This window comes from Trichomonas vaginalis, chromosome V (genome assembly GCF_026262505.1).
Source record: "Trichomonas vaginalis G3 chromosome V, whole genome shotgun sequence".
In the NCBI taxonomy this organism is placed as follows: domain Eukaryota; phylum Parabasalia; order Trichomonadida; family Trichomonadidae; genus Trichomonas; species Trichomonas vaginalis.
The window spans coordinates 23,760,350-23,772,329 of record NC_067207.1 but is presented as its reverse complement, the minus strand read 5'-3'; the positions used below and the strand labels follow the sequence as shown (position 1 = coordinate 23,772,329).

The 11,980-nt window shown below is 35.0% G+C and overlaps 5 protein-coding genes and 2 pseudogenes across 7 annotated transcripts, besides 1 other annotated feature; 5 read left to right on the top strand and 2 right to left on the bottom strand.

Annotated features, from left to right (window-relative positions):
• Positions 1-925: 925 nt before the first annotated feature.
• Positions 926-11,980: part of a mobile genetic element that runs on past the window's edge.
• Positions 4,679-4,992, bottom strand: TVAGG3_0391370 (protein of unknown function, DUF4106 family; the record flags this gene model as incomplete). The annotated part of the gene is made up of 1 exon (XM_051232379.1): positions 4,679-4,992. A coding segment is annotated over one exon (314 nt), but the record flags the coding sequence as incomplete, so codon positions are not given.
• Positions 5,790-6,608, top strand: TVAGG3_0391360 (phage tail repeat-like family; the record flags this gene model as incomplete). The annotated part of the gene is made up of 1 exon (XM_051232378.1): positions 5,790-6,608. The coding sequence occupies one exon, from the start codon at positions 5,790-5,792 to the stop codon at positions 6,606-6,608; it is 819 nt and encodes a 272-aa protein (XP_051102108.1).
• TVAGG3_0391350 (uncharacterized protein) lies at positions 6,748-7,110 on the top strand (the record flags this gene model as incomplete). Its single annotated transcript, XM_051232377.1, has 1 exon — positions 6,748-7,110. One exon carries the CDS (start codon positions 6,748-6,750, stop codon positions 7,108-7,110), a length of 363 nt encoding a protein of 120 aa, XP_051102107.1.
• Positions 8,241-9,809, top strand: TVAGG3_0391340 (annotated as a pseudogene). Its single transcript has one exon. A coding segment is annotated over exon 1 (1,569 nt).
• Positions 9,907-10,772, bottom strand: TVAGG3_0391330 (annotated as a pseudogene). Its single transcript has one exon. A coding segment is annotated over exon 1 (866 nt).
• Positions 10,883-11,284, top strand: TVAGG3_0391320 (uncharacterized protein; the record flags this gene model as incomplete). Its single annotated transcript, XM_051232376.1, has 1 exon — positions 10,883-11,284. The coding sequence occupies one exon, from the start codon at positions 10,883-10,885 to the stop codon at positions 11,282-11,284; it is 402 nt and encodes a 133-aa protein (XP_051102106.1).
• TVAGG3_0391310 (uncharacterized protein) lies at positions 11,304-11,459 on the top strand (the record flags this gene model as incomplete). Its single annotated transcript, XM_051232375.1, has 1 exon — positions 11,304-11,459. The coding sequence occupies one exon, from the start codon at positions 11,304-11,306 to the stop codon at positions 11,457-11,459; it is 156 nt and encodes a 51-aa protein (XP_051102105.1).

The following is an 11,980-nucleotide window of genomic DNA, read 5'->3' as shown; positions in this document are numbered from 1 at the left end:
GACTTTGTTTGTATAAACATAAGAGAATCTTCTTGACTCGTAACTGCATTTGGAGTGTAGACTTGAGAAATTTGGCTTTTCTGTCTACGTAAAAATAAAACTCCGCCTCGTTTCTTAATGATGGGCGTAAGTGCAGCCTTAAGGTCGATGAAAAAATGAGCGTTTTTAAAAAACCGCCGTTTGAGAGGAAAATTGAGAGCCCCGATGTATACTTTTTGACATTGTCAAAAACTTTGAAAGGACAAAAAAAATTTTAGTGTCAGAAAGTTTACAAATGTATACTTTCTGACAAACAGACCCTCAGAAAGTGCTCAAACTGCGGTTTTTAATTTCCGCACTTTTTTTTGGCGACCTTATTTAAAATTGAATTTGCAGATTTGGAGTTGACCATTATTAAAAATCAAATCCATTAAAAAAGAATGGCAATAGTTGCATATACAAAAAATAATAAAATAAAATAAAAAAATTATCAAATAGGAATCAAATTTATCAAAAGAAAAATCGAAGAAAAGCACTTGATCATGCAATGCTCTGCTCTACTATTGTGATATCTATTGCTGTTTTGATGAATAAACGAATAAAGTTTTCACGGTCCAAAAGACTGATCTGACAGAAATCGACTTTTTGAGAGAAACTCATATAATTAATTGTATGATTTCCATCAAAAAATCGATATTTAACATATAGATTCATTCCTGATATCATTAAATGGATATTTTATTTATTACTATTTTGGTCGCTCAAATTCAAAAAATCATAAAATTTTGACACTCTTTTGTTGGCAGATATATTAAATTTCCAGTAATTAACAATGCTGTCCTATTTCTTTCTATGTATAACTTTTGTATTGTCTTTTCTAATGCTTGGCTTGTTAGATAAATGGTTTAATTTGTTTTCACCGTCTTTCTACATGATGTTACGCAATAAAAAAAAAAAAAAAAAAAAAAAAAAAAGGAATTGGGGGTTCCAGGCACTTCGTGCCTTCTACCCCTGAGGATGTTTGGTATAATGAAGTTTTTTTTTTTCTTGGGATGGCCTTCCGGGCACTTCGCGCCCTCTAGCCCATAAAAAAGTTTAGTATAAATGAAGTTTTTTATTCGGAAAATTGTTAGTCTTCTGGGTCGAAAACATTATATATAATGTGTCGCTTTTCACAAATTATATATGTTTTCATGTTTTGTCATGATTTCATCGTAAATGTTTTGTCAAGATTTCATCGTAAATGTTTTGTCATGATTTCATCGTAAATGTTTTGTCAAGATTTCATCGTAAATGTTTTGTCAAGATTTCATCGTAAATGTTTTGTCATGATTTCATCGTAAATGTTTTGTCAAGATTTCATCGTAAATGTTTTGTCAAGACTTCTTCGTAAATGTTTTGTCAAGATTTCATCGTAAATGTTTTGTCAAGACTTCTTCGTAAATGTTTTGTCAAGATTTCATCGTAAATGTTTTGTCAAGATTTCATCGTAAATGTTTTGTCAAGATTTCATCGTAAATGTTTTGTCAAGATTTCATCGTAAATGTTTTGTCAAGACTTCTTCGTACATGTTTTGTCAAGACTTCTTCGTAATGAGTGTAAAGGACCCAAAAATATAATTTAGGTGAAGAGGTAGAATCTCACCTGTTTTTCTCACCTCTTTTTCTCACCTCATGAATTTGTCATGATTTCTTCGTCATAGGCACGGAGATAGGACGGTTATTTTACAAAACTGACAACACTTTGACCGAGTAGTTTTTTGTGCTGAACAAAAAGTGTCATATAAACATCTGTCAAAAACCGCTTTTTAACTTCACTTAAAATGCCACGTAAGCTACGTAAGAATATACGTAAGAGGAAGAGAGCATTGAAACATCCAATAGTAAAACTGACACCACAACAACAGTTGCAACAACAAATGATGAATGAACCCCACTATGTTGCAACAAATGTCAAGCAACCCTATGCTTTTAAACCGAGTTATTGGTGCACAGAGTGGAGGTTTAAGAGCGGCACTTTTAGCGAAAATGGCAGGCTATGGTGGAGCTGCAGACGGAACAGCTTATAACCTCAAAGTCAAATGAAATTTGAGTTCACTCAAAAATCAAATAACAGATGTCAAAGGTCAAACATAGACATACAGAAACAAATAAGTGAAAACGAAAAGAAACTAGAATATGACAGACACACAAAGAAACTCAGAAGTTAACGTAGAGAAAAAAGAAAAGAAGAAACAACTGAAAGAACTAAGTACAGAGGAATATGCGAAAAAAGTGTCAGAAAAAGCAGCAGAAGTTAGCAAAATGGAACAAGATGTTTATAAATTTGAAAAAACCATACTACTCAATTATAAAGTACTGAAAGATGAAGAGATAAAACAAAAAGCCCTGAAGACATATATGGATAGCGATGAGTATAAAAAGAAGTTGAAGCAAATGTAAAGGCAGAAAAACTTTTACAGTTGCAAAAACCAAACCGTACAGTATGAAAACTTAGCACAAGAAAGTAAAAATAACGACGCAGCCATGCAAAAGGCAATGAAAAGCGCAGAATATATAAAAGCTAATAATGACTGGTTAGATGCCCAAGCCAACGCCAAAGCAGCCCAACTTATAGGGTCAATAAGGACAAAAATACAAGCGGATGAAGACAGTTCAAATGAAGCTTTAATGAATGCTGACTTTAAGAACCGCCTTCGAACTCTTCATAGTAAGGTGAAACTAGTGAACGACTTCTCATCTGGAAAGAAACTGAAGTCTGAAGGTTTCGACAACGAGTTAAGAGAAGTAGCACAAAATATGACGAAAATAACAGATGCAGCAACGAGACAGGCAGTTCAAAGTGCCTATGACGCCGTTAGAGCAACTGTTGTGGAAGTCAAGAAAAAGAGTTACAACAGACCAAAACAGACCTAGTAAATGCTTTCTTAAAAACGAAAAGTCAGGTAGGACATTATGCTGCAGATGGAACATATGTGCCAGCTGGTGGAACTTATATACCACCAAACCCTCCAAGAGAAGCACCTGCACCAGGACTACCTAAAAACATTTACATCGTCACATGGACACAGACACAGGCATGCACCAAAACAACAGTTCAAAATCCAGCACCACAACCAACAGTTCAAAATCCAGCACACACACCAACAGTTCAAAAACACTGACCAGCAACCAACAGTTCAAAACACTGCACCAAAACAGAGCAAGGACATAAAAGAAGAGAAAACAAGGAAACCAAGAATTCTTAAAAATGCTTAAGGAAGACTATGGTTACCCAGATACTCTTGACTTTAGTGACAGATATATAAGAAGCTATTATATTTCTTACATTACTCTGACACCAAATAATCTTGAGTAAAATTCTCATGTCATTTGGATGATATGCTATTAAATCATATCCCTTAGCGAGCTTGTATTTTCCAGGTGAAATTATATCCCATTTGTGCTGAACCATAAAGCTAAATAGGTTTCGGGTCAGTATTTCCTTCCTTGAACTTTCTAATAGCTTCTTTATATCTGTCACTAAAGTCAAGAGTATCTGTGGTAACCATAATCTTCCTTAAGCATTTTTAAGAATTCTTGGTTTCCTTGTTTCTCACTTCTTTATGTCCTTGCTCTGTTGTGTGTCTGGTGCAGGGTTTTGAACTGTTGTGTGTTTGAATGGTCTGTGTGCTTAGTGTTGCTGTGGTTTTGAACTGTGGTTGCTGGTTTTGATGCTGGTTTTGGTGTGTTGTGTGCTGTGTTGACGTGTTGTTGTTTTGGTGCATGCCTGGTCTGTTGTCATGTGACGATGTAAATGTTTTAGGTAGTCCTGGTGCAGTTTCTCTTGGAGGGTTTGGTGGTATATAAGTTCCACCAGCTGGCACATATGTTCCACTCGCAGCATAATGTCCTACCTGACTTTTCGTTTTAAGAAAGCATTTACTAGGTTCGTTTTGGTCTGTTGTAACTCTTTTCTTGACTTTCCACAACAGTTGTCTAACGGCGTCATAGGCACTTTGAACTGCCTGTCTCGTTGCTGCATCTGTTATTTTCGTCATATTTTGTGCTACTTCTCTTAACTCGTTGTCGAAACCTTCAGACTTCAGTTTCTTTCAAGATGAGAAGTCGTTCACTAGTTTCACCTTACTATGAAGAGCTTCGAAGGCGTTCTTAAAGTCAGCATTCATTAAAGCTTCATTTGAACTGTCTTCATCCGCTTGTATTTTTGTCCTTATTGACCCTATAAGTTGGGCTGCTGTGCGTTGGCTTGGGCATCTAACCAGTCATTATTAGCTTTTATATATTCTGCGCTTTTCATTGCCTTTTGCATGGCTGCGTCGTTATTTTTACTTTCTTGTGCTAAGTTTTCATACTGTACGGTTTGGTTTTGCAACTGTAAAAGTTTTTCTGCCTTTACATTTGCTTCAACTTCTTTTTATATACTCACATCGCTATCCATATATGTCTTCATGGCTTTTTGTTTTATCTCTTCATCTTTCAGTACTTTATATTGAGTAGTATGGTTTTTCAAATTTATAACATCTTGTTCCATTTTTGCTACTTTGCTGCTTTTTCTGACACTTTTTTCGCATATTCCTCTGTACTTAGTTCTTTCAGTTGTTCTTCTTCTTCTTTTTCTCTAAGTTTAACTCATTTAGTTTCTTTTGTGTCTGTCATATTCTAGTTTCTTTTCGTTTTCACTTATTTGTTTCTGTATGTCTATGTTTGACTTTTTGACATCTGTTATTTGATTTTTGAGTGAACTCAAATTCATTTGACTTTGAGGGTTATAGGCTGTTCCGTCTGCAGCTCCACCATAGCCTGCCATTTTCGCTAAAAGTGCCGCTCTTAAACCTCCACTCTGTGCACCAATAACTCGGTTTAAAAGCATAGGGTTGCTTGACATTTGTTGCAACATAGTGGGGTCATTCATCATTTGTTGTTGCAACTGTTGTTGTGGTGTCAGTTTTACTATTGGATGTTTCAATGCTCTCTTCCTCTTACGTATATTCTTACGTAGCTTACGTGGCATTTTAAGTGGAGTTAAAAAGCGGTTTTTGACAGATGTTTATATGACACTTTTTGTGTCGCTTTTCACAAATTATATATGTTTTCATGTTTTGTCACCGGCTGGTCGGCTGGGGTTCGGTCCTCCTCTTGGGTCTTGGGCAAAATTCTTAGGGCTAGAAGGGGCGCAGCCCCTGGAAGCCCTCCAAATATAAACTTCATTTATACTAAACATCTTCAGGGCTAGAAGGGGCGCAGCCCCTGGAAGCCCTCCAAATATAAACTTCATTTATACTAAACATCTTCAGGGCTAGAAGGGGCGCAGCCCCTGGAAGCCCCACTTCCTTTTTTTTTTTGGTTGGAAGGAGGATGACAGGAATTATGCATTTGCTCTTACAAATTTTAAATATTGACTGAATAATTTATAGTTTAGAGCATAGTTTATATGGTGTTATAGATTATCTAGTTGAAAGTAAATCATTTAATTACGGAAAAATCGAGTAAAAACATATAAAGTACTCACAAAATCTAGATTGAGAGGCGGTCAATGACTTTTGAGGGGAAATTAACGCATGGAATTTAATATTATTTAGGTTGATATTCTTGCTTATTATTTCAGAAAAAAATCTTAAAAATTTCAATATGAAAATTGAAAGCAATTCAAAAAAATTGCTAACATGTAAATTTTAATATCCTATGCATAATTTCATATAAAAAAAAAAAAAAAAAAGGTAGTGGGGCTTCCAGGCACTTCGTGCCCTCTAGCCCCCCGTCACTTTTCTGTCACTTTTCAGGAAAAAACATTTTTATTATATATATAAAATGAATTTTACAAAACCACCGTTACCCTTCTTTGGAAATAAGAGTAGATGTAAAGATATTCTATTGAGAGAACTTAAGAAACTACCGAATGGTCTAACATTTGTAGACTTGTTCGGTGGAAGTTTCTATATATCTCATTTGTGCCATACAATATTTCCTGACTCAAAGATTATATGCAATGACTTCGACAACTATATGAACCGTCTCAAACATATACCAGACACAAACAAAATATTGAAAGAGTTAAAAGAAAAGATACCTATAGGTAAGATGGAACGTATACCATTAGATAAGAAAAATATTGTGAGAGAGGTTTTGAAAAAAGCAGAATATATAGACTGGGATAGTATATCTGCTAGACTATTATATAGTGGTTCTATAAGAGTTCATGACATTGAAACACTTATGTCAAAAGTTTTATATCTTAACTATACAAATGTTTTCAAAGAGAACATAGAAAAATATATTGAGGGTATAGAGTTTGTGAGATGTCGTTGGACAGAGTTGTATGAAAAATACAAAGACAAGGAAAATGTTTTCTTTATAGTGGACCCGCCGTTCTATAACACATGGGATTTTCAATACCAAGTAGACTGGACTTTGAGAGACTCTTTAGAAACTTTAGACGTTTTACATAACCATCCATGCTTTTACTTTACATCCGATAAAAGTGGTTTGGAAACCGTTATGAGATGGTTAGAGGACATACATGACTATGTGTTTAGATACGATAAGATAGAATATGAGAGAGGTCCTATAAACCGGAAAAAGTGTCATAACAAAGAAATTTTATTGGTAAGTAAATGTGGTTTGAAATAGGACTACTTGTTTTAGGTTTTTTCCATTGTGTCATTTACTTATTTGACGTGGCAGAAAGATATAGAGAATATGAAGATGAACCAATGCCTGCAAATGTCCAGTATATGTACTCGTAAGAGATATTTTTATCTAATATTAAATGGACGCACAGAACTTAGCGAATGCACAGCAACCTGGACAACCAAACCCAGAGAATATTCCAAATGAAGTTAGAATACAAACTGCAATGGCAAACTATGGTCAAGTGCCAACAGATGTACAAATGCAAACTGCCATGTCAAATGACGCTGCGTTAGGTTTGCCACCATGGTATGCAAATATGAGATGGAAAGAGTTTTATACAAACCCTGAAGTCGGATATAAACAACTCTATGCAGATGACGCGAACACAGGAGTTGACCCAGAGTATGTTTTCTACCAGAGGAGAAATAGAATGTATGAGCTCCAGTTAAAGAATGCAATGGAACTCAGAAGGAAACGTAAGAGACTAGGCGGACATTAGATTTTTACATATAGTAAAATGGGCTTCTTTGGAAGAATAGGAAACTTCTTTCGAAATGTTGGAAGAGGTATATGGAATGGAATAAAAACCGTCGGAAGAGGAATTTGGAACGAGTCAAAAATATTGGCAAAAGAGTAGGTCAGTTCGTTGGTATTATACCTAAAGACCCTGAACCAGAAGAGCAAGCTCCTGTTATACAACAGCCTGAACCTGCACCACAGTCTAGTTGGCAACCAAATCCAACACCTCAACCGTATTAAAAAATCATATTTTTACCGTTCGATAGTAGTTGTATATGAAACTAAGTTCTAAGTAAAACGCGTGGTATAATGGAATTATTCTCTTTCTTCCATCTGTAGTAAACCATACTTGAAAGTCTGAAATACTTCCACTCGTGGTTCATATAGCTTTGTAGGTTTTTCGTAAAAGTCATTTGCCAAGCATAAAAAAGAGTTTTGTGCGCCAGAAAATGAAGCATGAACTATAATAGCATCTGAGTCGAAAACATTTTCATATGTTCCATTAGGGTTTTCGACTTCATAATAGTCCGGGTGTACTGGATACCATGCAGGCTGATTTAACATCCTCAAAAATCTATGCCATGCCAAGTTGTTATATTTTGTAGAAATATAAACGTTTTCTCCAAGGTCTTCTATTTTATTGATTTTAAACAGTTGCATTTTTCCTGTCATATATAATATCGAGATGGTACTCTCCTTCGTCAATGGTTGTACTGTTTGCATATTCGAGATAGATATCGTTTTATTTTTTCTTGAAAAGCTTGAAGAGTTGTTTCTAAAGTTTACAAGCAAATTCACTTGTAAAAGTTTTCCCTGTTCAAATTTCTCATACGTACGTTTTCTTTGTTATAGTATCGAACTTCAAAACCGACCGTAAATGGGAAACCATGTATGGCTTCTGAAATGAACTTCATTCTACGAAAGCCAATAGCTTTTGTGACGGATGGGTCTCTTAACCATCTTAACGGGTAGTCAACGATAGCCTTCATGCTTTACGGTCTCTGTCTCAAACTTTTGACCGACATTCGTAAAAAGTTCATCTAATGGTTTAGTTGTAGCAACTCTTGAATTTTCTTTTTCTATTGGAAGCATATTTTATCTAGAATAAAAATGTCGAAAGAAACAGCGTCTATGAGAGAAAAAAACACAACCGACAACTCATTTTGCAAGCTCTAAATAAGAACACAACAAACTTTTCAAACTATTCTAAGATATCTGAGTCATTGAAAGAAGGAAACTTAAAACTGACGATAAACCCAATGACAGACGAGTTTCTATTTCAAGACAACAAGAACCATACTGTCTGTGTAAATCCAACAAAAGGAACTTTAAACGAGAAACCTATAGATGAACTTCTTTTGAAAGCAGATGTTGACAACAAAGCTGACAAAGAGTATGTCATTGAAAAAGTTCAAGAAGAACATGACAGAGCAGATGCAACATATGCAACGAAAGAACATACTCATCCTGAACTAGCAGACAAAACATATGTTGACAATAAAATGTCAAGTGAAGTGACAAGAGCTGAAAACGAATATTCTAAAAAGACTCATACACATACCATTGCAAATATTACAAACTTACAAGAAACCTTAAACAGTAAAAGTGACGTTGGACATACACATACCATTGCAAATACTACAAACTTACAAGAAACCTTAAACAGTAAAAGTGTCGTTGGACATACACATACATCTTCTGAAATAACAGACTTAAACGTTAGCCTTGAAAATAAAGCAGATAAAACATATGTCAATGAAATATACCAAAGTTTAGTTGGAACAAAAAATATTGAAACTATGGTTGGTGACTTTTCTGTCAATGAAGAAAACAAATATTTTAGATGGCAGTTTGTACATTCCTTAGAAAATGGTACACGGTATAAACTCATTCCGAAAAATAACAATGAAATGTATGTAAGCTATATAAAGAATGATGGTACACAAGTTAAAGTTCCATTAGACAACAACTGCTACTTAAACATATATGGAGACGAACAAAAGAAATATTTAAGAGTTTATGAAATGGCAGATATGACATTGCCTGACCCAGCTCCAGCACCATACTATTATGACTATGGAGATGACGTTAGAACACCACATGTAGATGAACAAAAGCTAACATTATATTTAGATTTTTATAGATATAAAAGATATAATGCAATAGAAAAAACGAGAATAGTATACTATTATGAAGATGACAGAAATAAATATTATAGTCAAGATTGTATATACCCTGAAAACATAAGATTATATTATAAAAAATATTCTGACACAAACCAGAAGAAACCTGAAATAGTTGCACTATATTTTAAGTTCAAAAGAGACAATCCTATAATATCTCATATGTTTGATTTAATGAACCCAGTAGGTTCTATTTATACATCTATGGAAGCAAGTGGTCCTCAAGTAACGTTTGGTGTTGGTGCATGGGAACAAATAGTCGACAGGTTTTTGTATTGTGCAAACTCTTCAAAGGAAACAGGTGGAAGTAAAACGATTTCAGGTGAAAATTTACCTGCACACAGTCACTACATAGATTTAAGTACATCTCAAGCAGGTTGGCATAAGCATAGATATTGGGATTGGTCAGGAATGACAAAAGGTAAAGGATATGATGTTAAAGACGACGTTAAGTTTGCTATAAATTGTTACTGGGATGACACTCAGGGAGAAGGAAACCATACACATTTCGTTTCAGGATATACACAAACAACGGGACAGAGTAAAGACTACATGCCACCTTACATGACAGTTTACGCATGGTATAGAATTGCTTAGTCGTCATTTTCAACTTCTTTAGCATATTCGTCAGGAGTTGTCTTATATTTGTTAGGAACTGTCTTTGAAAGTATACCACCTTGAACTTTGACAAGTTTGAAACGAGGTCTGACAATAGTAGTTTTATCTTCTGCTTGCAGTGTGTACATTTTGCCATGTTTGCCTAAAACTTCATAATATTCTCTTGTATACTTTCTTCTATTTTTACGAACACGAACGTGAGTACCTGTCGAGTTCCCATTGTTGTCATAGTCAATAGTATTTTCATATGGGTCGCGTTTAGGTATTTCTATTTTTACTTTGTCGCCTTTCTTAAGTTTGAAGCCTGGCATTCTTTCTTGTTTGTCTCTTTTGACTAAACTATTAAATATATAGTCTTTCTCTAAGTCGGGGTTGTTTTTCATTTCTTCGGGGAGTGGTTTCCCAAACCTTTTTGTTTACGGGTATTGTAAATATTTAAAACTTGTCTCATCTTTGCCATGGAGAAATGTCTGTATTTGTCGTCATATGACATTTCATTTGCTTCACCACCTTGTGGTTGGTTTAAGTCTCTTAAGATTTTTATACAACTGTCAATGACACCAAGAGCAGAATGGTTTTGGTCGACAATGAAATATTGGTTTACATTTTTTGAACGCAGATAGTTTTTAATATCGTCTGATTTGAAAGAACTTTCACAGTCAGATGTCAGTTTTGTTGGATGGTATTTGTCAACGAATATTGTCAAAGCAGTTTTCACATCTAAAATATTTTTGGACTGTAATGGTATGGCTTCACAGTATCTTGTGTTTTGACCGACAAATATTAACCAGTATGGTGGTCCATCTTCTCTATACCTCGGAATGTTTTCCAAGATATCCATAAACCAAGCATTTGGTGTTGAACTAAAGATTTTTATCATGAGTGCTTTCTTTGTTGCCTTAGAAACATAGGGGTCCTTGTTTGGATTCGTCATTTTTTAACCCATAAGAAATGGGTTTATTTGGCGCATTAGCAGGAGTTGCATCCAGATTTTTGCCCGCAGTGGGAACACTAGCCAGAGGTGCATTTGGAATTGGAAGGAAGATTTTGAGTACATTAGGTATACTGAAAGAGAAAGCACAACCTATTATACAAACTGTACAGAAAGGTTGGGAGGTAGCACGAGATGCAGCAAATCTTATTCCAAATCCTGAAACAAGAGGAAAAGTTCAAGGATGGATGGACAATGTTTCCAGACAAGCAGGAAACTATTATAACAAAGCAAATGACTACTATAACCAAGCAGGGCACTACATGGACCAAGGTGAAAGATTCTTTAACAGAGGATATAACCATGCACAACAGTGGGTAAACAACAACCAACCGCAACCGCCTCAAACGTGGGGAATGTAAATTTTTTTACTGAGATGAAATGAACAATACAGCATTGAGACAAATGGGCTCAAGATGGATTTGTCGACTTCCAGCAGTTACACCACCACGTGTTTGTCAAGTTCTTCCTATACCTCAGGAAGTTTTAGACCGACTTAAAAAACAACAACAACCAGTTGAAAACAAACCAAACTAAAATTTTTTACTGAGATGAAATGACCGAAGAAGTTGAAACGGTAGATTTGACACCACAAACAAAAAGTTCAGAACCATTGTCAAAACCTGTCAAAGAACTTACAGATGAAGAAAAAAATTCAATAATAGAAAGTGCTAGGTCTGGAAATACAAACCCTAACTACAAAGTCACTTTTCATAGAAATGGAACGGCTAGTATCTCAAAAAAGAAACAGACTCTCACAAATAAAATATTGAAGTCTGAAGGAGCTTTCGAGACAACAGATGGAAAAGTATATTTTACCGACGAACAGTTCATTATAGAACATCTCATTGACTTAGAGTCGAAATATTCTAAACTTTACAACAAACACAAAAAGTTGAAAGGAAAACAAAAACAGATGGCATATGATATTTATGAAGATGTTGACGACACAACCATACCTGCAAGTGAAGTAAAGTCAGAGGAACCGAAAAGTGACGAAAAACCGATAGAAGAAGAAAAACCAAAAACTGAAGATAAACCAAAACCAAAGTTTAGTT